This window comes from Ambystoma mexicanum, chromosome 13, assembly GCF_040938575.1.
Source record: "Ambystoma mexicanum isolate Mex_15411 chromosome 13, UKY_AmexF1_1, whole genome shotgun sequence".
Lineage (NCBI taxonomy): Eukaryota > Metazoa > Chordata > Amphibia > Caudata > Ambystomatidae > Ambystoma > Ambystoma mexicanum.
Genome location: NC_090938.1, coordinates 74,034,138 through 74,060,174, shown reverse-complemented (window position 1 = coordinate 74,060,174; position 26,037 = coordinate 74,034,138). Strand labels below are relative to the sequence as shown.

Genomic DNA, 26,037 nt, shown 5'->3' with positions numbered 1-26,037 from the left:
GATATCCGTCCCTTCTCTTGAGTTTCCATCGATTGTTTCTCTTAAACTCTTTCCGGTTTTAGAGGAGTGAGTTTGAATTTGAATATCCTCCAGGAGGGTGATTGCTTGGGCAACAAATATTGTGTGGGGAAACATCTTAGGAAAAGTCCGATCTTCAAGGGTTTCGTAATCAGGACGTCTGGATAAGGCATCGGCTATTATGTTGTGTGTTCCAGGGACATGATGGATTTGAAACTGATATTGAGCAAAAGAGAAGGCCCAACGGGCTTGACGACTGTTTCTACATTCATGGGATTGTAGGACTTGAAGATTCCGATTGTCCGTGCGGACCTGTACCGGGTGTTTGGCTCCCAGGAGAAGATGACGCCAATCAGTGAAGGCTTGGCGGATGGCTAGCAGTTCCTTTTCCAGGACAGAATAATGAGTTTCACTGGGAGTCAAGGTGCGAGAAAGATAGGCGATGGGGTGTTCTAACTTATCATCAAGTTCCTGTTTTAGGACTGCCCCGATGGCGTAGTTGGAGGCATTCGTTTCCACAAGAAAAGGACGATCAATGTTGAGTTGAGCTAGGATGGGAGCTTGCATAAACTCTGACTTCAACCGTTGGAAAGCCGTATCTTGGGCTGAGGTCCACTGAAAGGGGGTATCCTTCTTTAGCAATGTAACAAAGGATGTACAATCTCCGAAAAGGCTGGTATACATTTCCGATAGAAGTTAGCAAGCCCCAGGAAGGATTGAATTTGTTTTACAGTAGTTGGAACGGGCCAGGATAGAATGGAATCTACCTTTGAGGGGTCCATTCCAATCCCCTTAGGGCTAAGAACGAATCCGAGATAGTGAACAGTTGATACATGCAAAAGACACTTCTCGGGTTTGGCCAGGAACTTATGTTCACGTAGACGTTGTAAAACTGCCTTTACGTGTTCTTCATGTTTCAGATGGTCCTTGGAGTATATCAGTATGTCATCTAGATATACAATGACGAAGAGGAACAGCATGTCAGAAAACACCCCATCCATAAAACGTTGGAAGACCGCTGGGGCATTAGCAAGTCCGAAGGGCATAACCAGGTATTCAAAATGGCCAAAAGGTGTTCTAAAGGCTGTTTTCCATTTGTCACCTTCCTTCATACGAATTAGATGGTAGGCACCCCTGAGATCTAATTTTGTGAATACTACTGCACCTCTTGCTGCTTCCAGGATATCCGAGATGAGAGGCAATGGGTAGCGGTACTTGAGAGTACACTGGTTAAGGCCACAGTAATCTAGACATGGTCTAAGCTCCTTGGTATCTTTTTTGGGAACAAAAAATAACAAAGCGCCCGCCAGGAACTTGGATGGTCGCATGGTGCCATTTTCCAAGTTAGTATCCAGGTATTCTCAGAGGGCCCTCTTTTCAGGTTCTGATAAAATAAACATTCTCCCGAAAGGGATCACTGCTGAAGGTTCATTATCGATGGCACAATCCTGAAGTCTGTGAGGAGGAAGAGCTGAACTATGGCAGTCTAAAATACATCTGTGTAAGCCTGATAGGCCCTGGGAATTCAGATGATGTTAGAGACAGTGACTGGACTTTACTGGATTTCTTGCGAGTTTTCAGAGGACTTTGGTAAAGAATCTAGGAATAAGCAGTGGGACATACAGTGTTCAGAACCAAGAAACAAGGAGCCTGCTGCCCAACTGATGTAGGGGTTATGCTTTTGTAACCAGGGCATGCCTACAACCATTGGATAGTGGGCAGATTTTATGATGTCAAATTTGATCCTCTCTTGATGGTGATTTATAGAGAGTAGGATCTCTTTAGTTTGAATATACCCATGGCTCCGCAATCCACTAATGCCAGAATGGGGTAAGATTCTTTCTTGGAAGGTGATAGAAGGCGATAGAAAGACCTGAAGAATCATAAGTTATTTGGTCCAGGAGAGTTCAAGGAAGGAATTTATGTGGAGCAGACATGATTCTCCCGAAACTGTGCCCCATCTAGGATCGGGAGCTGGGGACTCCCGAACGCCGTGGAGGAGCAATAGGGCACTCTCTGACAAGATGTTTATCGGAGGCGCAATACATGCAGAGACCAGTGTGAATATGGCGCATCCTTTCTTGTGGGGTAATGGATCCACGGAATGCCCCCAGTTGCATGGGTTCTGGATCTGAGGTCGGAGAAACTGCGGGTTCTGGGCTAGAAGGGTGGTCTATGACAGCCTTTTGGAATGATGATTTCAACTTCTTTTTCTCCGCCTTTCTTTACTGGATTTTCGAAAGTCAATTTTGCAGGGAAAGGTCCAAGAGGGCCTGGAAGGAATTAGGGCTAGCTACCCTGGCTAGCTCGTCCTATATTTCTTCATTCAAGCCTCTGCGAAAGAGAGTGAAGCTAGCCTCTTGGGACCAATCAGCTTCCTTCATAAGTTGTTTGAAAAGGGTGACATAGGTAAGCATATCCTGGGATCCTTGTCGAAAATCAAGTAGATGTTCTTGAGCGCTGTAACCCTGCTCAGGATGATCAAACATGGCCTTTAGGGCTTCCACAAATCCATTGTAATCATCCAGGAGGGCGTCACCCGAATTGACAAGGGGAGTTGCCCAGGTTAATGCGTTGCCAGTGAGGTGTGATATCATAAATCCCACCTTTGCTCTAAGGGTGGAAAAGTAGTAGGGCTTGAAGGTGAAATGCACCAAGCATGAATCAAGGAAGGCAGAATATTTGTCCACCACTCCTCCCAATAACACACTTTCCTTGGTAGCAGAATCATGAGACAATACCAGCTGCTTTATGGCAGCGTTCTCAGCTTTACGGTTTTGAACTTCTGTGGTGAGTTCCTGCATGCCTCGCATGAGGTCTTGAACCGCGGCTTCCATCCCTGTATCCGTGTCGATTTTTAGGCGTCTCAATCTGTCACAAGTCTCTCCCCTTCTCACCTGTCTTTCTGTTTGCTTGCAACCTTCTTTGGTGACTTCCTCCGCACGGTCTGGGATTTATATAAGCCCGCGTGCGGGTCTTCGGATTCCAGCGTGCTTCGTTCAGATTGTCCAGGACGGAACCAGGAAGGAACAATGTCCGCGCACAGAGGCACGGAAACCGTGGCTCGAGCGTGGGAGAAAATCCAGGAAAGTTCCGTAAGTTTGAGGGAAGTTTGAGGGAAGAAAGGAAAGGAGGAGGAATCAAGGGACTGGGACTAGAGGGATCAGGAAAATAGCCCCGCGCAAACTCCGGCAGCACACGTCCAGCTGCGGTAAGCAGTAGCGGTGAGACGCGCAGAGCCGCGGTGCTGTGTCTGTTTTATAGAACGTAGAGCATGTAGCGCAGAGACTGGCAAGCAGCGTGCCGCATCAAGCGGCCATCTTGGAAGGATTACTGAGTTCAATCCCCTATGTGTCAGGGACCACGAAGTCCAGAAGGGACGCAGATGGTGGTTCATGACAGTATGCCTCCCTTGAAGCCCAGCTCCTCCGGGTTTGCCTGGATGTATAAGATGGTATCTTCGAATCAACCTGGGAGCATTCATGTTTGACACGGGTTCCCAGGTGCGCTCACTGGGAGGGTATCCTTTCCATTCAACCAAATATTGTAGTTGACCATGTCGGTATCTAGAGTCACAGATTCTGGAAACCTCATATTCCAGTTGGTCATTGATAATCACTGGGGTAGATCTTGGAGCAGTTCGAGAGGGCTGAACATATGGTTTCAACAGAGAAGTGTGGAAGACTGGATGGATCCTTTTCCATGATTCTGGTAGCCGAAGTCAAAAGACCACTGGATTGATGGATTGATGATTTCTCTTATAGAAAAGGGCCCGTAATACCTGGGAGCCAGTTTATTTGGTCGCAGGTGTTGAGGAAGGAGTTTCAAGGATAACCAGACTTTATCGCCTACTGAGTAGGAAGGCCCAGGTCTTCTTTTAGAGTCGGCATGATGTTTAACGTCTTTTCGGGCCTTTTTTTTTATTATTTTTTTTTTTTATTTGTTTATTTATAAAGTTTACATATAGATAATCAATCAAACAATCAGAACAATTAATACTCAGCAAAAATACACAGAATAACAGAATATTATATATACATAACTTGCAATAAATCAGTAAATACTCAGAAAGTCATCCCACACCTTTCCGTACAAACTCAACTTCCCTTGCCTCTTGAAAACCACCCTTTCCACGGATGCAAGGGCAGACATCCCCTCAAACCAATCATCAAGAGTAGGCGCATTCCGTGACTTCCAGCCCCTCAGGACCAACTTTTTGCCCAGACAAGCTCCACGGAGTAAAAACCTTTTCCGTGACACAGAGAGATCCTCCAGCAATTCTCCACCTCTCAAAATCATTGTCACAAAATCCAATTCAACATCCAAATTCAAAACACGTAGACAGGCACCACAAACATCATGCCAAATCCCTGTACACGCACACATTCCCACAGTAGATGTTCCAGACTTCCCTGTCCATTCCCACAACACCAGCAATCATCCGAATCCATCAACCCCCTCTTAAACATTCGTTCCGGGCTCCAAAACACTCTATTGAAGATCTTTATCTGTCAAGACCGGTCCACCAGATCAACAGCACAAAGTTTAATGTTCGCACACATATCCAACCACATCTCGGGCGAAATCACACACCCCAGTCTCCTTCCCCATTCATCTCTCAAATCAGAATTTTCCTGATAAGCAGACACAATACATTTGTATATCCTGTTAGCAATTGAACAACCACCAGGCTCACTTTCTTTAAGAAAGAGATCTAACATCAAACTTCCTTGTTTTTCGGGCCTTTTCTAAGTGTTCCTTTGCTTCTTTGTGTACATTAATAAGGGTTTCAATTCAGGAATCAACCGTAGGAACTGGGGTAGGGTGTGGGAGAATGGAAGGTAGAACTGAGGGATGAAATCCTTGACTACAGAAGAAAGGACTGGTGTTGATAGCTGAATGATCCGAATTGTTGTAAGAGAATTCGGCCACAGGTATTAAGAGTGACCAATCATCCTGGACCTTGGTGGCGAAGCAACGAAGATACTGTTCCAGAGCTTGGTTTACATGTTCAGTGGCTCCATTGGTCTGTGGGTGATAACCTGAGGACATGGCACGTTCAGATTGTCCAGGACGGAACCAGGAAGGAACAATGTCCGCACGCGCATGCACGGAAACCGTGGCTCGAGCGCAGGTGAAAATCCAGGAAAGTTCGGTAAGTTTGAGGGAAGAAAGGAAAGGAGGAGGAATCAAGGAACCGGGAATAGAGAGATCAGGAACAGAGCGAACTCCGGCAGCACACGTCCAGCTACGGCGAGCAGTAGCGTTGAGACGTGCAGAGCCGTCGGGGCGTGTCTGTTTTGTAGAACGTAGAGCGTGTAGCGCAGAGACTGACAAGCAGCGTTCCGCATCAAGCGGCCATGTTGGAAGGATTACTGAGTTCAATCCCCTATGTGTCAGGGACCACGAAGTCCAGAAGGGATGCAGACGGCGGTTCATGACATCCGACGACTGGGTGAGTATATTGTTGCTCACTTTTCATTGGTGCTAGACGACATCTCTCACTGGTCACAAGACTTGAGCATTGAAACTAGTAAACAAGGCTGCAGGTGGGTTTAATAATGTAGCTGCCTTCCACAGTTTTGCAGAGATGTACATTTCGAGATTCACATTGTCTGAGAATTGGCAAGATGCCTGTGTGATTGGGAGGTCCAGTTTAGACAGACAGGTAAGCATAGTCAATCTATAGTCCAGATGAGCACCAGTAGTGGGGTAGAGTGGTGTAGCTGGCAGTGTGCGTTCATTCCCACAGGTGACCACCTTCACATACATTGCTTTTCTGATTGAGCAATATGCATGTTGTGCATGGAGATGTAAGGGACTCTTCATCCCCCCTCAGAGGGTCTTTGTGTGCCCAGAGGCTCTCCTACTGGCTATGGACAGGGTGGTGGGAGCTGGGAGCACTGGTCCCTCACCGGCTGGGACCCGAGCAGTAACACAGGGTGCAATTGGTAATGTGTTATGAACATTGAATTCCCCAAGGGGATGGGCCATACCCTAATTGGTCTATTTTAACTTTTTTGTATTTCATTATAGCACTTGAGCCCCAACCATGTGGTTACATAATAATGGGGGACTAACGAAAATATGACATCTAACCCTCTGGAAGGTGATGTGCCCTGAAGAAGGCTGGGTTGTGACAAAGTATTAGTTGACCCGCAGAGCCGAAACTATAGTTGGCAGTTGTTGATTGTATCACATTCTACACTGAAAAAGATGTTTTATGAAATACGTTTTTGTGTCTTATAATTTGGTTTACGTAGGTGTCATACTATTGTTTTCTCACAGTATAGAGTAGTGGCACATGGTATAAGTCAAATTGATGACAGGTGATAACTAGCTGTACCACTCAACATCTTGGAACGGTCTGATATAATGTTATTGTTATGCGTGTGAGAACAGAGTCTTTGGTGCTTGAAATGGGTGGTTAGATTTCAGATGTATGCTTAGAGATTTGGCTGTGTGGTGGGTTAGTTATGGATGATATGCAGAATAATTGATTTATGTTGATTGTATGTCGCTGTATTTATATATGTTTTGATTAACATTACAATTGTTTTTTGTCTTCGATTTGTTTCTTTTTTCTATGCTAAAACTGATCAGCATGTTGTTTTTTAGGAGATGCCATTTTGTGGCTAAGACTTTCCTTTGTTTGTGTTGTTTTCTGACCGCGACTAAGTCCAGGCCATAAATAGCAGAGTGGGTGAACCTCATTTTGTGTGATAGTATTTTCTCAAACCAATCTTCTGAGAGTTAACGACTCAATTGGAGCTGTAAATGTGCTACTGGTGTAATACAAATTTATGCATACATCTAAACCTTATAATTCCCAACGGTGGATGGAAAAGGAAAAAATGTGTTTTGTGCGGGTGAGCACCTATTGAAAAGAATGGACAGGTAAGGATGCTTGGCAGGTGAATTCATTTATTCGAAGGCGGGTGACACCCAGCATGTGAGTTCAGAGGTTAGGTACTGCCTTCAGCCACTGGATTTATAAGAGCTATGCATGTCCTTCAGTGAAGTCCTGTTAAAAAAAGGATTGGCAAAGCCAACAGTTTTTGGCTTTTGTATACATATTAGGCATTTGCCAGGCGCTGCTATTAGATACCCAGGTACATGCACCAGTTTGTGGTTGGTATTGCAATGCTTGTTTTTCTGTTTCAATCTAGTAAAAAAACAGGCTTTTAAAAGTTTTCCAAAGACTAGGTGATCATCCTTCGTGAGGAGTCACCGCAGCATTGAGCTCCATAGTTTGGTTGATAGGAACGAGTAGGAGAAACTAATATTCAGGGCAGGGTGGGGGAATTTCTGCCCCCATAATGAAAATCAAATGTTGGCACCCCTGAACCCACAGCTCACTTTCTCAATAACTGCCATCAGCACAATAGAAGCAGTTTGACAAGCAAATAACATATTTAGGCGTATACCCTGTAATAAAATGCAAAGGAAGGGGAACAAAAATCCCAAGGTATTGGTTAATGTTAATGTTAATGTTAAAGGTATTTATATAGCGCACCGTCACCAACGGAGTTGGTCTCCAGGCACTCAGGCGGATCTGTAAACAAAAGGTGGACAGGGTGGGTTAGTGGGTGAAGAGGGCATAGGAAAGTGAGAGGTGGTGTACTGTTGGCAGCTTCAGTTCGGTTTTCACTGTGCGCTGAGCTTGGATGTGCAAATAGGATCGAAGCGGGTCCTCGCGTGCTGTTGTTGCGATCTATGTGTTGGTTGTTTGTTGTTGCAGTGTGGTGAAGTCCGATTGGTTTGCTGTGAGAGAGGTGCTTTTGTGGGTTTATTAATAGTGGGTTGTATGTCTCATAATCCCTGTAGTTTAGTTTATGTATCGGCAGTCAACATGGGTTGGTATATCTCTCTCTAGGTTTACTGTCTAGTTTCAGAGGCGATACTGCGGCTGGTTCAATAGATTAATTGGCATATCACCCCAGGTTCGGTGAGCATAGTCATTAGATCGATAGTGGTGTTTTATTATCATTACCCAGCTTTGTTCTATCTATTTACTGTCGGTAGCCTATTGGGTGTTATAAGCTTCTCTTACCTTTCCTGACTGTCCAGTATCAGGCCGGGGGAAGAGGTTGGCCTCCAGCTAACCTATCGAGCTTGGTGCAGCCAGGGGCGGGCATAATCCTGCTTAGGTAGTGGAGTTATATTATCTTTCCACGTTTTTCATGCTGTATGACACGAAATGAGAAACAATGTTAACTGCAAAATGTACAGACTAGCCTAAAATCCCAGCTTCTGCACCCAAAGAAAATGTGACAATGGGCAACAGGTTTAAGTGAATAATACTTATCCTGTCCTCAAAATTGACAGTCCCTATTGTCACTTCACCAAAAGTGATTTTGTTCTCTGGATACACACTTCAAAACAGCCTCAGCCGCGGTTTAACTAGCTATAGCGCTGTGTTGGGAAGGAGATAGTCCTATCCCCCCACCCTTGCCCTGATCGAGGTAAATAAACTACGTATCTGCCAAGGGGGGGAGACACACCCACCCCCGCCATGCCTATCTGCACAAACTAACCTAATGAATTGTACAAATAGCAGCTTCTGTCCCCATAATGAGTGTTTTTTCCTGTAAATTGTTGAGAGACTTGAGCGAACGTCCATTGATGTCCGTTGTACCCCCGGTTTCAGATAATTGTTAATATAACAGCTAAAGATTTGCCAACTTCCTGAGTCTTATTATTGGTTTAAGAGTAAAATCAGAATCCCCATGCATCCCGTATAGCGCTACCTCGCTTAAAGGGCCTACAGGTTAATTTTGCCTTGTTCAGAGTGTGCTTTCGTGCTCTGCCTTTTAACCGTGTGGGGAAGATCAATGGAAGGCAGGTGTGAGTAATCGCCAGTAATTGCCTTACCTCGGATCATTTCAGTGGGACATGTCAGGTATACTGCTTGGGTGTTAGTCTGTTTTCTCCCAGAGCGGGTTGTTGGTGTGAACGTTTTTGTGTAGAGAAAGGGGAGGGGGGTTGAGTTCCCATGTATCCTACCTGGTAGGATGGGAAAAAGGTTATGGGGAAGGATACCGCGCCTCTCCATCCCGTGTCCCACTCCCACTCCCGAAGACCCCTCACCCAGGTGATCCTCCCGCACTGGTCCACCACCAGGGTTCGGTTCCAAAGGCGATGGCCGTGCCCTGGCCACCTGAGGGAGAGATCTGCGAGGACTAGCGGGTGAGACACCTTCTTTTTTCTCACAGTCGGGAGCAAGTGATGTTATTTCACAATGTTAGTCAATATCAGCTCAGAAACTTTAGAAGTGCAGCCTTAGGGTACCCCAAGTCTGTAGGTCTTTCAGTGGTTCCAAAAGGTTGCTGAGGATGAAGGTGAGTAATCTGGAGGACACACTCAACTAGTGCACGTACAGTACCAAAGCATAGTCAATGCAGCATCCATGTAGCAATGGAGGTTAGGCACTTATGTCCAGTTCGAGTGCAAGGTGGAGCAACTACCAGCTTTGGGAGTCTTCGGGAGGACCTACGGAAGCACTGACCCAGACACCAATGTCCTGGGTCAGCCGCGGATAGCTCCAAGGAAAGCAGGATGTTACCAATGTAAGGAAGGAGGGGATCGGTTGAGCCCCCCTCATACATTCTACGCTAAAGGGACCACTTGCTCTTGTACTAGTGGGTGACACCTCTTTTGCCCTTCTGCAGCCATAGGGGATAAAGGCCCTGGCATACGCAGAGGTGGGGCTATTGCAAGACACACTTGGACTCCATTTTGTGTACCCTCGACTCCATCTTTGGACTAGGTCACATTCTGGCATTGCGAAGTTTCCTCTCCCCTCAGCAGCGCCACGCACACAGCAAGCACTGACAGCCCCCACCTTTCTCCTCTCGCGCCTTCGCCTCCCAAGTCCCTTTCTCACAGATGCTCTGAGACAAGATGTTGCAAACAAACAATGTATTCTTCTCACTCTTCCTCTGAAATCACTGTCCTGTGTGTGACCGAGCCGAACCATGACTTGTAGCTCATCCATCTAAACAAACCTGCTCCTTCACCTCTCATCCCCGCTGTTGAAAAATGACTGCTTGGTCAACCTTGTGCCCCTGCAAAGCTATTCTTTTGATGTACCAGAAATGTGACCTTTCCTTGTTGACCATCCCAAAGTACCCCTAATAAAACCAAACCTCTGTCAGAATATATTCTGTCCTAAACTAACATATGTCATTCCACCGCCTTCCCGCTATGATGTGCCAGATCTGACAGCTATCAATCCTGACCACCACAGGTTACCTCAGGGGCAAGACCCCCACATCCTCCACCTCACCAGTGACCCAAGGTGGGGTAGTGTAAACCCACGTGTACAATTTATAGGTCTATAATATTTACTCAAAGGTATATTGAGGATCTTATTTACTGCATGTCTAGAATTAGTGTGTAGATTAGCCTAGTTAGAACCAGCAGCCTCTTCGACCTGACCCAACCTTCACCTCACACGGACCGGCCCAGCTGAACCATGTGATGTCCAACCTCCCGCCAGTCATCAACCAATCCCGTGGAGCCGGCCCTTACAGAACTATACGTGTACCTCCTGTCTAACCAATGGAACTGTAACTTGTAGACCATATAGAAATGGTCATGGATGATGCTGTAACCTTTTAAAATCTACTGTTTCTGTATTGTTTGTCAGAGCGCTCTCAAGGCAGCAGAGTTCTCTGGATGCTGAATTTTATATAAAGCTTTGATAACTCGCAACACCAATCTCTTGGTCTCATTCCCTACTGGGATGTGTTCTTTATTCTGAGTTGTATTGGTGAAATGGGGAGTGAGCGCCTTCACTTGGTGACCCCCAGGACGTGATTGAGGGTGCACCGAGAGACACACCCATGTCGTGCGGCGAGATCCGAGATGCCCCCCAGCAAAACCATCACCTCCTGCAGCTGACCAGTGCGCGCACACAGAGAGATTCCAATGGCCCTGCCATTGCAAATACCCGACTGTTCGCCAGGGTGGGTCACGGCTTGGTTGGGGTGTGGCCCAATTGTGGATAGGCCGTAAACGCAGGCTCTCGGATCACCCCGGATACGTGAGTATGGTTGGGAGAATATCAAAGTAGGGAAATTTGAAAAGGTAATGGGTGTAAGGATAACGCTGAGAATAGAGTGGGGAGTCAGATTTAGGGCCTAGGGCTTGTGTGAGTGTAACTGGTAGGCTTTTTCTTCTCTTTTATTTATATGGCCATTAGGTTGTGAATACAGAAGTATCGAAATACGGGAAGAGTACGGGAATCTAGCTCAGAAAGGGGGTGGAAGGCAGCAGCGCGTAGCATTGTCTCGACCAGTGCAGGAAATAAGTGGAGATAAAATAGAAAAACAGTAGGAGTCTTGTGTAGTGAATAGACTCGGGAGAAATTAGCAAATTCTTTTTCTTGTGAGCATAACTCTTTTAGTGGCCAGCCCAAAGGGGCTCAGGAAAAGGGGGCAGGGAGAGTGAGTGGAAAAAAAAAGGAAAACAAAATAAAAGACTATTATAGTGTGAACTAGGATAGGGCGGGAGTACAACTAGAAGCAAAGCAATTCTATGTTATATGTTGATTGTCGTCAAAGTCAATTGTGTTGGTGTGTCTAAAAGGCATATGTGTAACTTTTATATATTGAATTAGTATAAAATTTGTTTTATGTTTACGCGGAATCTATAAGGTGCAAGTGAAAAGATGTTTGTTTAAACTGCACCGTTGCACAGTGTTTCTTGAAGTATTGTAAGCTTAACAGAGGTAGTTCTCGACTATATCTTTGCTGCACAACACCTACACGATTGACCCCAAAAGGTAAATAGGGGAGCCATGGGGGTAGATACACCATTAGCCCATATTTGCCAGCACCTCCCCCTGTATAGTGAGAAGATTCAGAAATACGATGATCAATGGCTCACCAAGATAAAGGGAGAGGGATAATCCCAAGTATGGCCAGAGGGAGGTTCGTTTGATAAACAAATACTAGATCTGGTGACAACCCACTTGCTCACAAAGTACTGGGGGAAGCAACTTCAAAGTAGGCGCAAAGTATTAGATCTCTGGAGGATGTTCAAAGAAACATCCCCTACTAATGGTACAGAGAAGGAGGTGTCGACTGAAACGCCACTACCCCAAGCAGGGGAGGAAGGGGAATCAACTGAGGGAAAAGTGGTAAAAACAGGGGAGGAAGAACTTACTAGGCTCTACCTATTGTTAACTAGGCCCCCTGCGGGATATAGTGGCCCATTTTATTTGCCTGTACCAAGCGCTCTTTCCACTCCTGCAGCAACAGCCCGGCCTCCCTATGATCCAAAGGGGTTGTACAGGCCCACGAGCGCCCCTCCAGTAAATATTGCATGCCTCACTGGTGATTTAGAGAGACAACTTGCCTACACACAGATGGAGTTGACACGATCAAGAGCATTATGTAACTGTGGCCAAATGTTGCCTAGAGGAGGGGAGGCGCCATCACTATCAGCGGGCGGGCCAACACCATCTCCACTCCCGTCAGGGAACGCATCTAGCAAGCCGGAAGATGAGTGGAAATTTGGGGAGTTTTTCTTCCAACTCAACAATACCCCTATAAAAATAGTACAGATAGAGCAAGAAGGCAGCCAAGCAGGAGAGGAACAAGAAAGTGGCGAATCGGACAGGGAAATGGTGCAATCTAGAGGAGTATGAGGAAGGAGCAGCAGCGGCAGGAATGCCCTTGCCTCTACGAGAAGATCCAGAAGATGGGATAGTACAACAAAGGTGGCAGGGGAGGTTAAGGAGTAGGTTGGGAAACATGTCACTGAGTAAAGCGAAATGAGTAAAAGTAATTAGAAAGGAAGTAAAGCGAAGCTGCAAATGCCTCCCATCCACAAGGGAGCAGGGAGGCCCCATTACATACCATGGGCACAGATGGACAAAAATAATCTGTTGAAATGATTGCCCCCACGCTCAGGAGGGGCAGGAAAATGGATACATGAATTTGAAAAGAACACTGCAGGGTTCCCGCTGGCTATAGGGGACGTAAAGAGCTTGTTAGTATCCGCGGTGAGAGAACAAGCATATGGGGTGTGGGTGAAGGCCGGTTTCCCGGGAGTAACTACAAATTGTGATCACCATGATGGGTCAGCCTTTAACAATGTAAGGGCCCAGGAGTGGGATGCACTGCAGAGGACCTTCCCCGATACCCCAGATTTACACTTGGTAATGCAATGCACCATGGGGGAGGAGGAAAAGGCTGCGCAGTACATTCTCCGGGTGTAGGACCTGTGGAGATCAGAAACGGGAACGGCTTGGGACCAATCAACCTCCCTTTTCTACTTTATCATTAAAAGAGGCCTTCCAAAGGAGGTACAGAAAGCCCTGGATAAAATTGCTGGGATAGAAGCCAAAGGCTGGCCGGAAATTCAGAGCATTATAATACACCACTGTAGGAGGATCAAAGAAAGAGAAAAAGAAATTGCCCAGAGGAGGTTGGCAGACGAGGCCAAGCTTGTACAGAATAAACTGGTGAAGGTCGCTGTTATTACTGCAGCCCTGCCCACGGAGAGACGGGGAGACGGGTAGTCCAAAAAAAATACATTTTAAAGAAAACCAGTGGATATAAGTTTAAGAAGCATGTTTCACTGTGCAAATGTCTTTTTTGTTGTTTCTATGAGACTGTAAAATGCATGTTTAAAAATTAGTATTATGCCAGCATGTGGGAAGCCTGCTTTTACCATATATGCCGCCCCCCACCACCCCAGTGATATTCATGGACGATCTATTCCTGTGGTGTTGGGTTTAGGCCAGAAGAAAGAACAGGCTCTGCAAACAAAGGGTCTGTAAACACGGGACTGACTTCCGGCCGGAGGAGCATCTTCAAGGATCCTGAAAAGGGTTCTTTGCAAGAGGGGGTGCAGGGCACCAATTAGAGAGGGAGCAAAACAGCAATTAGGGAAGCAATGGTCACCCCCCCCCACCATGTAGTGGTCCCTGGGCTAGCTCTACCAGTTGAGAAAGGCAGTTGAGCGATTTCGATGCACACCAGTATGTTTTCTGTTCGCTCAGCAGAAATGAAGCCGCTGAGGAAGCCATTTTGTTCTACTCAAGTGTGTTGATGGGGTCGGCTCTGTGAAACTCCTCTCTGTCTGCATGTTCCCATAGATGTGAGAAAATACTGTCTGACTCGATTATGAGGCATAGGGCCTCTATTCCTTAACAACACAAGCATTGACAATGCCAGCAGTTGTAGCTTTTGTGTAGGCATTGGAAAGACACTTGCCAGGTGCTGCCATAGTGGTATTATCTTCCCATCAATAGAATCAGACGCACTATGGTGCGAGTACTTGGGCATCTAATAGCAGTGCCTGGTAAAGACTAATATTTATGCACAAGCCAAAACTGTTGGCTTTGTCAATGTTTGTTATTAACAGGACTTCAGTGAAGGAAACGCATAGTGCTTATAAATGGAATTGTACCATAATGTCGCCACGTTTGTGGCGACATTACTCAAACTGTGCCTGAGCGCGGTACTAAAATCCCGAACCCCATTACTGCGCCCAAGCAGAGCGTGGGTTGTTGGTGTGTCCCCCTGTCAATCTGGAAAAGTGAATACCCTTCATTTGGATGATAGACATATCTTGATGGCCGAAGGCCAACCGTCTTATGCACAGAAATATAGAAATACAGACTGCTATGCTTGACCAACAAGCGGCCATTTTAAACGTAGCAAGAATCGCCATTTTGCTTGTTAACCATTGCTCATTGCTTTCTGTCTAAACTGCTTTGCAGCTTGCAATTCTTGCGAATTCTGCTTACTCTGCTCAACTGTTAACATTGTTGTCTGAATATGAAAGGGCAAGGCCGTGGGACTGAGGAGTTTGTTGAAACTCCTCATGAGCAACCCAGAAAGGAATGCCCACGCTCCCTCTCTGTAGCCTTGAGGGCGAGCTGCAGGGCATTTAATCATTTCACAGCTGCCAGCCAGTCTCGTACTGTGGTAGAATATGTTAGAATAAGGCAGCTAAAGGCTTGAATTATGCTCTTCTTACGGCCCCCCTTCACAAAACCCTTTAGAGCGTGTCGGCTCCCAGGACACGAATAGCACCTCATAGATAGCAAGGCTTGGAATGTGACTCTTCCCCCGTGTGCAGCTTGCTTCCAAGAACAGAAGCACTGTGTTCTGTTCAACTGGAAGATGCCTCCGCACTTTCTAAATTGCAGATTGTTACTAGAATAGACATCGAAAGTGTCATAATTGTCATGCTCGTCGGAAATGTCCATCATCATCCCGAGTTCAAAGAAACTCAATAAAAGGGGGGTGTTAAACATGTCATAGCTGATTGTATGATATGCATTTTGTATATATGTAACTGATGTACGTAATTCGCTCTCTTGCATCCCTCGAGGTCTAGAGAATACACGTTGCGGGGCGTGAGACCACAGTTGGTCAATTGGGACTATTTTGCTTGCAATAAACCCTAGCATTGGGAATTTTAACCTCGTGTCTGGCGCATCCTTTCGTGTATGGTTAATGCCTTGTTTCCATATCGCGAGGGACCCCTACTAGCCCCTTTCACCCCGATCTCCTTGGATGCAGTAACGGGGTCAGGGATTGCGGAGGTGTCCCCCACTTACCATTACGGCAAGCAGGGGATAAGATTATTTTAAAAAATGTAACCCGCAGCGTCTGCACCGCCCCACGTAAGTGGGAGGAGCTGAGGCCGCAGGGGTAAAAGGATGTCGGCAGTGCACACAGGGGTGCACTGTAGTAAAGGTAAGAGGGGGGCAGTTTTCGGGATTGCGGTCCGGGGCAGGCAGGCAGCTGTGATCTATCTGATCACTGCACCATGCCGTAATTGCAGTTGACATTTTCGTCTGTGGAATTACGGGTTGTGCAGTGATCCCATGGATTCCTTATAAATCGCATGGCCGAAGGCAGATCAGGTTATTAAATCTCATTAGACTGCTTACAAAAACCTGGCAGGCACTCTGAGTGCAAAGTTTGATGGTGAGGCTTTAAAAAGCTAGCTCAAAGAGATCCCAGCAGGATGTGCTTTGGACAGGCAGGGCTGGACGTTGATGGGATTGGTCATGGGGATTAGTATGGCCATGGATAGTCAATAGTTGGGGAAATAATCAAACAACACTTACACACTTTGTGTCCTTCCTCATATGCCCTTTCCCCCTAGCTGTACTCTAATTCAAGTTTCTGATTCTAGGTTGTGCATTAGAACCACCGAATAGCTCAAACTAAGAATGAGGCATAATAAACCGCATAACTAATTTGGGGCACCATAAACCAAACATCATTTATAAAAAGTGGAAAATGAAGGAAGGCACACCTTTCACTGTTATTCCGCACAATGTATAGAAAGTGCTGATTTCTCTTATCCAATCAAGTATTTGACAACTCAAAGATCATAAACTTCTTCTTTCTTCCACATGCTAAAGTCTAAGAATTCTCTGAATTTTTACTGTGTAAAAAAACACACTGGGCCTCATTATGAGTGTAGCGGAAAGGCAACATCGGCGCCGGTAGTGCTACCATCGCCGTTGTTACCTCTCCACCACACTACGAGTTCTGTTCGCGGGTGCAGGACTAGACGCCTGGTCTGACCAGACGTGCATACCGGCACCCGCGACCAGAACTCATGATTGCACCGGCACCGTTATAAACGGTGCCGGTGCAACCATGACCCTGTGGGGCAGAATGGGGATCGGGAGGCCGGCCATAACGGCACCCGCGAATGGGCAGTTACCGGGTCCCCAAACTCGGCATGACCCGGTTACTTCCCAATTGCAGGATCTGGAAAAGAAACAACTCTGGCGGCAGCCGTGCCCTTAGTAAGTGCACGGCTGCCGCCAGAGTTATAGTGAGGCCCACCATAAAAATTACTTTCCTGACCTCTAATATCACAACCAAACCCATTACCTCCACGTCCCTCTTCGTCGTCCAAATGATGTCTTGTGAGGCACCAGCCTCCATTACAGGAACCCTTTCCTTAAAGTTGTTCCAAACTCGACTCCTTCCTCCTTCTAGAATATCATTTCCCCTCTTTTCCATAATTCACTCGTTATTGTCCTTCACGCAGGGGGCCTGGTGCGCTGTGAGGGAGCGACAAAAAATCCTCTCGCCCCTGGGCTTCTGAGGGACAACGTTGCTGCTCCCTCACTGGGTGAGGTGAGAACAAGAGGTTGGCACAAATTCCCCATCAGTGCTTTGAGGCATCTTAATGGCATAAAAACGCTATGGGCCTTATTACAAGCATGGTGGTGCGTGAAAAATTGGCGGTTATAGAATAACTGCCACTTTTCCTGCACCGCCATACGAGTATGGGCCTGGAGTGGAGTATTTACGACCACGTCATGCTGGAGGTAAATCCTTCAACTTTTCACCGGAAATTGGCAAAATTGACAGAATTACCACTGCTGTAATTCCACCAGTGGTAATTCCACTAAAAATGCCCCATATTGTCCAACAGACTCTCAATAAATGTAGATTAACTCTGCCAGCACCACTTGTAATCCGGTGGTAATTCCGCCGGACCAAGTGGTAGTAACAGTAATTCAGTTGGGCGGTATTCTGCCAGATTTACCACCAGAATACCACCCAACCCGTAATGAGGCCCTATGTAACCGACATGACATGAATGAAGCACTATGACTACTTCTTATCTCTTTCAGATTTTCTCCACTTTGTACTGTCTTTTTGATTCATGTAATTAATATACTTTACATCCTTCACAATGGGCCTCATTATAAGTTTGCCGGTCCGGTAACAACGGTGCCGGTAAGCTACCAACACCATTGTTACCAGACCGCCAAACTATGAACTCTGCGAGCGGGTGCCTTTCCGCCCACCGGTTTGACCTGGTGGGTGGCAACTTATTAACGGTGCTGGTGCATCCGTCCTCCCCATTCCCATTGAGTCCAATGTGACTCAAATGGGAATGGGGAGTAATTTTTTTCTGGCGCCTGGCAATAGGGAATTCTCCGGGACCGCCAGGGCTGTAATGCCCTGGTAGTTCCCCCTTGCCGGGTGCCAGAAAAAAAAATAGCTCCGGCACGGCTACCGCCGGACTCATAATGAGGCCCAATGGGTCTTATTGTGGTATGGTGGTATTTCTCTAATTTTTTCCACAGAATTACAGCCGAACTCGTTTATCATTATCGCCACCTAGCCCCATATTTACACAGCGGGATCCCGAGTGGATAGCAATGGTGTAATTCCCCATATTATGAGGCCAAAGTACTCAGCGATTTGGCAGATTTTCAGTAAGTGGAGATTCCATCAGGGGTAAATACACCCATTTCTTACCTTAAAGTCGAGGCTTTACTTCTAGCATCTTGCTAGAGGTAAAGGCCAAACCTATAATTCAATGGTGAGATAAACGTGGCTGGAATTCCATTACCACCAAAAAAGTGACAGTGATGGAATTACTACCACTTTTTTACCAGACCATCAAGCTTGTAATGAGGTCCAAAGGTTACATAGAGCCTAGTTCAGTAGTATGATGAAAAAATGGTGGTAAGAGAGTGGCAACTGAATAACCACCACTCTGTCATCACTTTCCAGTACCACTGAAAGGTGAGTTTGGGAGTGAAGTGAAAAATGTACCTCCAGCCTAGAGTCAGAGGTAAATTATCCTATTTACCTCAATAAATCAGCAGATTTTTTACCACAGAATTACCACTGGTGGTAAATCTGCAAAAATCCCCATGTAGTTTGTAGATTCTAAAAATTGCAATTTTCACTGCCGTTAACGAAGTGTCTCACGGGACAGGGTGATGGTAACAGTAATCGAGTTTGGCGGTAATTCCACAGAAATACTGCAAAATTACCCAAAACTCGTAATGACGCCCATTGTCAAAAAGGCAGACTTTTTTGTCACAAATGTTTAGGACGCAATGGGAAGGGGAAGCAATGCACACCCTTCAAGTTCATACACTGGGGGGCCGGATAGGGACCCCAAAGTGTGTCCAGCCTTTTCAGATGAAAGAATCATGTGTGGGCACGTGAAGGGACCCCTCGGAGGACGGTGGAGTAGTTCCCTTTTCAATAGATGGAAAAGGGGGTGCTTGCATGCTGCCATGCACAGCACAGAGCCACACCATGCAGTTGGTTGAAATGCTCTAAAATCTGTCTTCTCGGACAACACGCAATTTAAAGGGAAAACATGTAACACATCACCTTTGCCCCAAGGTTGTTGCCTCTTTCAGAAGTGGACGATGCGGTGAAGCATTTAATGCCCTCACGCCCTTATTGACAATGTTCAGAGCATTTGTTGAACTTGGCAGAGTGTGGGAGGTTGGGGTGCTTTCTAGCTTCCTGTGTACCCGGAATAGTTTCGGGAAATTCATGTATCTAAAGGAGGTGGCAAGGGGCCATGTGATAGCCAGGAGAAAGACGGGCTGGCAGCAGTGCTTTAAATGGAAAAATAGGAGTGCAGGTACTCACCAAGCTACCAAGCCGGACATTCGGACGCAGTGCTTTCGGCACCGGCCGTTTCGGCGCAGCACTTTGGGCACAGGGCCCTTTGAGGCAAACCCTGTTGTTTGCAGGCAAGGCCCAGTGAGATTACATGTTGTGCCAAGGAGCACACACTTTGGTAAAGCAGTGTATCTGAGAGCCTTGCACACAAACTTCCAGTTTGTTGTTACGCACTGTTATGAAAGTATGAATACCTATATTAAATGAGACTTTCTTTTTTGCGTATTAAACTAGCAGATATCATCGCTGTAAACTAAGCTTCAGAAGGGGAGTTTTATTTGTGCTCGCTTTCATTGCCTAATAAGAAATTCCGTGGGTAACTAGAGCTGTGTGCGAGTTTTCAGTAAAAAACATTTAATCACAACTCCATTTCCTTAAACATATTAGACTAGGCACTACTAATAACAAAGAAACATCTTAAAAAAGTAATTGCACCTTTTCCAAATCAATCCCAGCTCCATCAAAGGACACAAATGGTAACAGGTGAAGCCACTTGGTGAAACAATGTTCCGCGCCTTGTGTGGTGAGAGCACAGTAGCGGCATGTTTGTCCCTCCTTTCCTTCTGCAGGATGGGCCCTGAAGGAGACATTATGGGCACTGCGGGTGGTGGCGAGAGGAGGAGGGCGAGGGCACTGCTTTCCCCAGCAAAGTCCTTTAAGTTGCGATAAAGTGAAACGAAATGCTTTCATTTTCACCTCGCAGCATAGTTGAGTACCGGTACTCTCTTTCAGGCGTTCAGAAGTGCAGTTACTGAGGGCCGGATGCCCATTTCAAGCTCTGACTAGCAGGATTCTGACAACAGGGCCCCTGCCCCGAGTCTTTAGCACCCCATCATGTATCCAGGGTGCCACACCCACAGGCAGTGGACAGACTCCCTGCACGACCTTTTAGGGGGGCGTTATAACCGGCTCAGACGTGTAAAGACTCGCCATGGCAGGAAAGCTGGAGACTCGGCAGTGTCTTTGGGTGCTACTGAGGTTAGAAATATGCAGCCTCGACAAACCCGATTGCCCTATTATTGTCCTGGTTTTCTATGGTTTTTATACAAACAAAATAGGAGAAAAATGCACACTTTTGCACTTGGGAAATAAGTCTTTAAGAATGTTTTTTGTTTAAATCTCACACAAGGAAAGGACAACTTAATATCGTCCCCATCAAAATTAAAAACGTTGCTTTTTAATAAGAGGTAACAAGGTTTACAACGACCTTTCAAATCAGAAGTGGACTCCGGGGTGCGAGTCCACCCTCCACGTGGGAATGAAATAAAAAGACGATAAAGGTATTTAACGAAGCTGAGACTCACCCATCACAGAGCACAGCAGTAGGAGTAGGACGGCGAGCATTTGGGTCTGATATGAAAAGTTAAAAGGGTCTTTATCTCTCGTGGCAGCGCCTCGTGTTCTTCTAAAGTGGCAGAGCTCTGCTTTTGGATATTAGTGCCGTGGCTGAAGCAGAAAACAGGAAGTGTGGTGTGATAAAGTATCAAAATGAGTGGGGGCATGGGGGAGGGGCATACCCGCGTTTTCAAGGGTTATAATTACACATGCGATAAGGGAGAAACCGAGACCAAGTCACCATCTCTTATTTTCAGATGTTGGTAAATTATCAGCTATCCCAGAGATTTTGGAACCCCCACGTTTAGCGCCAACTTTGCCCTGGTGAAGAATTGCATTGAAAGCATGTTTTTTGCACTGGGCAAGTTTTGCACTGGCGTTGCTAGCATGCAGAAATGCCACATATAGGGGTGGCAAGCGTCTGCAATGCAGGCCCTGTGCCACAGCAACATACACTTCCTTATTAACACAAAAAATACAATAATAGTATTGTATGAGATAAATCTGGACCGGTGGCAATCCGGACTGCTCCAAGTCTCCTTCAGTTTAGGGAAGAATTGAAGACTGGCTCCCCCAAACCAACCTTGGTTTAACCTAGATTTCGGCCATCTTGTCCCACTCCCATCTGTGCATTGTAATGTGCTATCTATTTCTAATGACTTAAACATTCTCGCCATGACTGATTTTATTGCCCTCTGACCTCTTACAGTGCTCTGTTGCACCAAATTAGTTTTATGATATAAACATTTGTAATAATAATAATAATAATAATAATAATAATAATAATAATAATAATAATAATAATAATAATGATAATAATAACAATACATAAAGGAAGGACTGTGAGTCATCTGCCCAGCTTAAGAAACAACTCAAACATATCTTTTTAATCTGGGCTATGTTCTCCCCTCTCTTTCTCGACATAGATATCTCCCTCGGATTACTGCTTTCTGTTAACAGTTGTATCTGTCCTGTGAGCAAAACAAAAGAGTTGATGGCTGGAAGGTTTAGAATAAATCTTGACCTCTGGCATTGCTCTGGGCAACCCTCCAGACCATCGTTCTTCTCCTGCCAAGCCATTCCAAAAGGGGAAAAACCATATGCAAATCAGGCTTGGTCCCACCCCCAAAGGGAGGGACCAAGCCTGAAGGGATGTGACCTAGCAGCTCGGGCTGGACTGCCCCTTTTGGGGTGGGGCTAAGCCTGATTTGCATATGGTCTTTCACCTTCTGTAATGGCTTGGCAGGCGAAGTACGATGGTCTGGAGGGTTGCCCAGAGCAATGCCAGAGGTTAAGATTCATTCTAAACTTTCCAGTCATCACCTCTTTGTTTTTGCTCTGTCCTGTGAGCGACTTGAGGCCTATGGCTGTTTGGCGCTATATAAGAGTATAAAAAAAATAGAAAACCTAGTGCTAAGATAAATGTGTCAAGTCGCCCCGGGCCTGCCCATTGAACAGGCTGTCGCTGTTAAGCTACGGAATTCGCCTGACTCTTGATAGATTGAATGCATCACAGTAGTTCCAGGGATCCCGTGTAATTCACCATCGAGCGCAGCAATCGCCTTGACTTGAAAGGTTTCTAAGGACACCGTGGACATTTCCACCAATCAGAAGCTTTCTGCAAAAAAAACACACCCGGTCCATCAATGGCAGAACACGCCTCTTAGAAACAGTTCCCTGACTCTCACCTTGCAGTTAATGGGCTTCATCACGAGTTAGGCGGTAGCCCTTCAATGCGGCGGTAACGCTATCACAGCTGCATTTAAGGGTCTGCTCAATCTCGAGTTGTGCGGAAACTTGGAGTTTTACCTCCAGCTTTTTGCTGGAGGTAAAAATCAGCTTTACGCCTGTTTTGGGCATTTTTGGTGCTATTACCGCTGGCGCTATTACCACCAGTGGTAATAACACTGAAAATCCCCATAGAGTCCTATGAACTCTTTAAAAAATGGGGAATTGCAGCCTTATCACTACTCGTGATCTGGCACAAATTGAGCCGGACTGAGTAGCGGTAATTATATATTTGCATTGGCGGTATTACCGCCGGGTTAATGCTATGGTCTGGATAGAGCCAAATATCTATACCCCTGCATACCCTGCATTACGTACCCTTCTCTCCTCATGCCTACCCCACATGAATCGTATATTGCGCTCTACTTCTTTGATTAACCTGCAGCTGTCTCTGCAACCCCCAAATTAACATTACAGGTCTCTGCAGCCCCCTATCTTCTCCTGCCATAGTGCATAAATACTTCCAGGCCCAACAGTAATGTACTCTGCAGGACACAGCCTGGAGCTTCGTCCCCAGGACCAAAAGAAACTAAATTAGGTACTTTACACAACACCTGACCCGTGATAAATTCCCAATTATCTTGACCCGACCATGAACCGCAAAATGCAACAGGTTTTCGTGATAGCGTACACTGTAAAAATGTGTTGCTACGTGTTTGACCATCTCCTCATAAGCAACCATGGGGACCCTGGCCCCTCAGCCCACCTTGAGGCTCCTACTCTCTGCTGTGTCCTAAGTGACTTGTAAACATTACCCAACTCTCTTCTGCCCCACCCCGTAAAAGGTACTGTGCTCCATGATGCCCCAAAAGACATACATTGGACCCTCCTGCTACGGAACAAAATAGTGGTGTGTCTTTATACCCCCCATTCAAAGTACACAACCACTTCCCTGATATTGCATCTGCCCCCCAAACCATCCAGAAAGCCAAAAGTCCCTTTTGTCACCTCTAGCAAAACCAGAAAGAAGTCCTTTATTTTTCTCAAAAACAGCACTAGGTTTTGTCTGCCTTCCCAGATTGCATAGAAACACTTGCCCTTGTCAGCTCCATCTATATATCACTTACTGTAATTAGAGCATGTCTTCTTCTCTTTGACAATGAGAAAGCGTAGAATCCAGGCTCTAACCACCTCTAAAAGCCCTCGTTTCAAGCTTCTCTTTGTGATGGGTACACACTGGGCACCAGCCAAGGAGACACGGACAAGCTTCACAGCAAGCCCCAGGCGAGGTTTCAGTTTGTCCCCAGTGCACAAGTTCTAATAGCGCCAGCGCCCTTGCCATCGAACCCCCTTTAGAGCTATTCATGTTTGGTGCAGCCGACTAATTTGGCCAAGGGTCACCTGTCACACGGTACTGCCCTTTGGTAAGGGGTTCAACGCCACTGAAGTTTCTGCAAAGCCTGCAGCATCTCTCCTGCCCTTTCTATGCCACTTCAATCTCGCCACTGTTTATATTTTGCTACACTTGTGTTCTGCCTGACTAGGGCTCCTAATTTAGATCGCCACTTCAATCTCGCCACTGTTTATATTTTGCTACACTTGTGTTCTGCCTGACTAGGGCTCCTAATTTAGATCGCCACTTCAATCTCGCCACTGTTTATATTTTGCTACACTTGTATTCTGCCTGACTAGGGCTCCTAATTTAGATCGCCACTTCATTCTCGCCACTGTTTATATTTTGCTACACTTGCGTTTTGCCTGACTACGGCTCCTAATTTAGATCGCCACTTAAATCTCACCACTGTTTATATTTTGCTACACTTGCGTTCTACCAACAAAGGCTCCTAATTTAGATGGCCACTTCAATCTCGCCACTGTTTATATTTTGCTACACTTGCATCCTGCCTGACTAGGGCTCCTAATTTAGATCGCCACTTCAATCTCGCCACTGTTTATATTTTGCTACACTTGTGTTCTGCCTGACTAGGGCTCCTAATTTAGATCGCCACTTCAATCTCGCCACTGTTTATATTTTGCTACACTTGCATCCTGCCTGACTAGGGCTCCTAATTTAGATCGCCACTTCAATCTCGCCACTGTCTATATTTTGCTACACTTGTATTCTGCCTGACTAGGGCTCCTAATTTAGATCGCCACTTCAATCTCGCCACTGTTTATATTTTGCTACACTTGTATTCTGCCTGACTAGGGCTCCTAATTTAGATCGCCACTTCAATCTCGCCATTGTTTATATTTTGCTACACTTGTATTCTGCCTGACTAGGGCTCCTAATTTAGATCGCCACTTCATTCTCGCCACTGTTTATATTTTGCTACACTTGCGTTTTGCCTGACTACGGCTCCTAATTTAGATCGCCACTTAAATCTCACCACTGTTTATATTTTGCTACACTTGCGTTCTACCAACAAAGGCTCCTAATTTAGATCGCCATTTCAATCTCGCCACTGTTTATATTTTGCTACACTTGTGTTCTGCCTGACTAGGGCTCCTAATTTAGATCGCCACTTCAATCTCGCCACTGTTTATATTTTGCTACACTTGTGTTCTGCCTGAATAGGGCTACTAATTTAGATTGCCACTTAAATCTCGCCGCTGTTTATATTTTGCTACACTTGTATTCTGCCTGACTAGGGCTCCTAATTTAGATCGCCACTTCATTCTCGCCACTATTCATATTTTGCTACACTTGCGTTTTGCCTGACTACGGCTCCTAATTTAGATCGCCACTTAAATTTCACCACTGTTTATATTTTGCTACACTTGCGTTCTGCCAACAAAGGCTCCTAATTTAGATCGCCACTTGAATCTCGTCACTGTTTATATTTTGCTACACTTGCATTCTGCCTGACTAGGGCTCCTAATTTAGATGGCCACTTAAATATCGTCACTGTTTATATTTTGCTACACTTGCGTTCTGCCTGACTAGGGCTCCTAATTTAGATCGCCACTTAAATCTTGTCACTGTTCATATTTTGCCCACTTGTGTTTTTTTCACAGAATATTCTAAAGGAAGGCTTGCCACTGTGAATCTGTGAATCTCCCGACGGCTGTATCTTGCGGACACTTGTGCGCTACATCCCACAGAATGTCCGTGGGGGGGGCAGGGGGGTCTTTGGTCGTTCCAGCTCTTCACATAACTGCAAACATTTGGCAAGAACACTATTTGACTATACCCTACCCTAAACATACAGCACCCTTGGTCCACCACCACCCATAGAATACAGCTGTGTCCCACGCAGAATTCGGTCCAGCTGTTCACATAGCTTGACCAAGCCATTCCCTGCCTACCTTTGATCAGACTATAAAGGCATACACACATTCTACTACTCCTCTCACTACCTCTCTACTCAGACTAAGGTCTTCCAAAGGGCATTCATTCTCACTGTGCTTTGAGGCCATACCAATAGGAGTAGGCGCTATACAAATAACACAACAATCCAAACTTTTCAATTGTTCCTGGCAGTGTCTGATATCACTAGCCTTGTAATCAAGTGAA

The 26,037-nt window shown here is 45.9% G+C and overlaps 1 protein-coding gene across 5 annotated transcripts in view; it reads right to left on the bottom strand.

The window, feature by feature from the left end:
* The window catches only part of LOC138520889 (CMRF35-like molecule 6), a 232,476-nt gene extending 211,582 nt beyond the window's left edge, over nucleotides 1-20,894 (bottom strand). For all 5 annotated transcript variants that reach the window (XM_069633304.1, XM_069633305.1, XM_069633302.1 and 2 more), the window contains exon 1: nucleotides 20,762-20,894. In XM_069633304.1, the coding sequence (XP_069489405.1) occupies nucleotides 20,762-20,801 (40 nt within the window). In that variant the 5' untranslated portion in view covers nucleotides 20,802-20,894. The remainder of the gene's footprint in view (nucleotides 1-20,761) is intronic.
* Nucleotides 20,895-26,037: the final 5,143 nt, after the last annotated feature.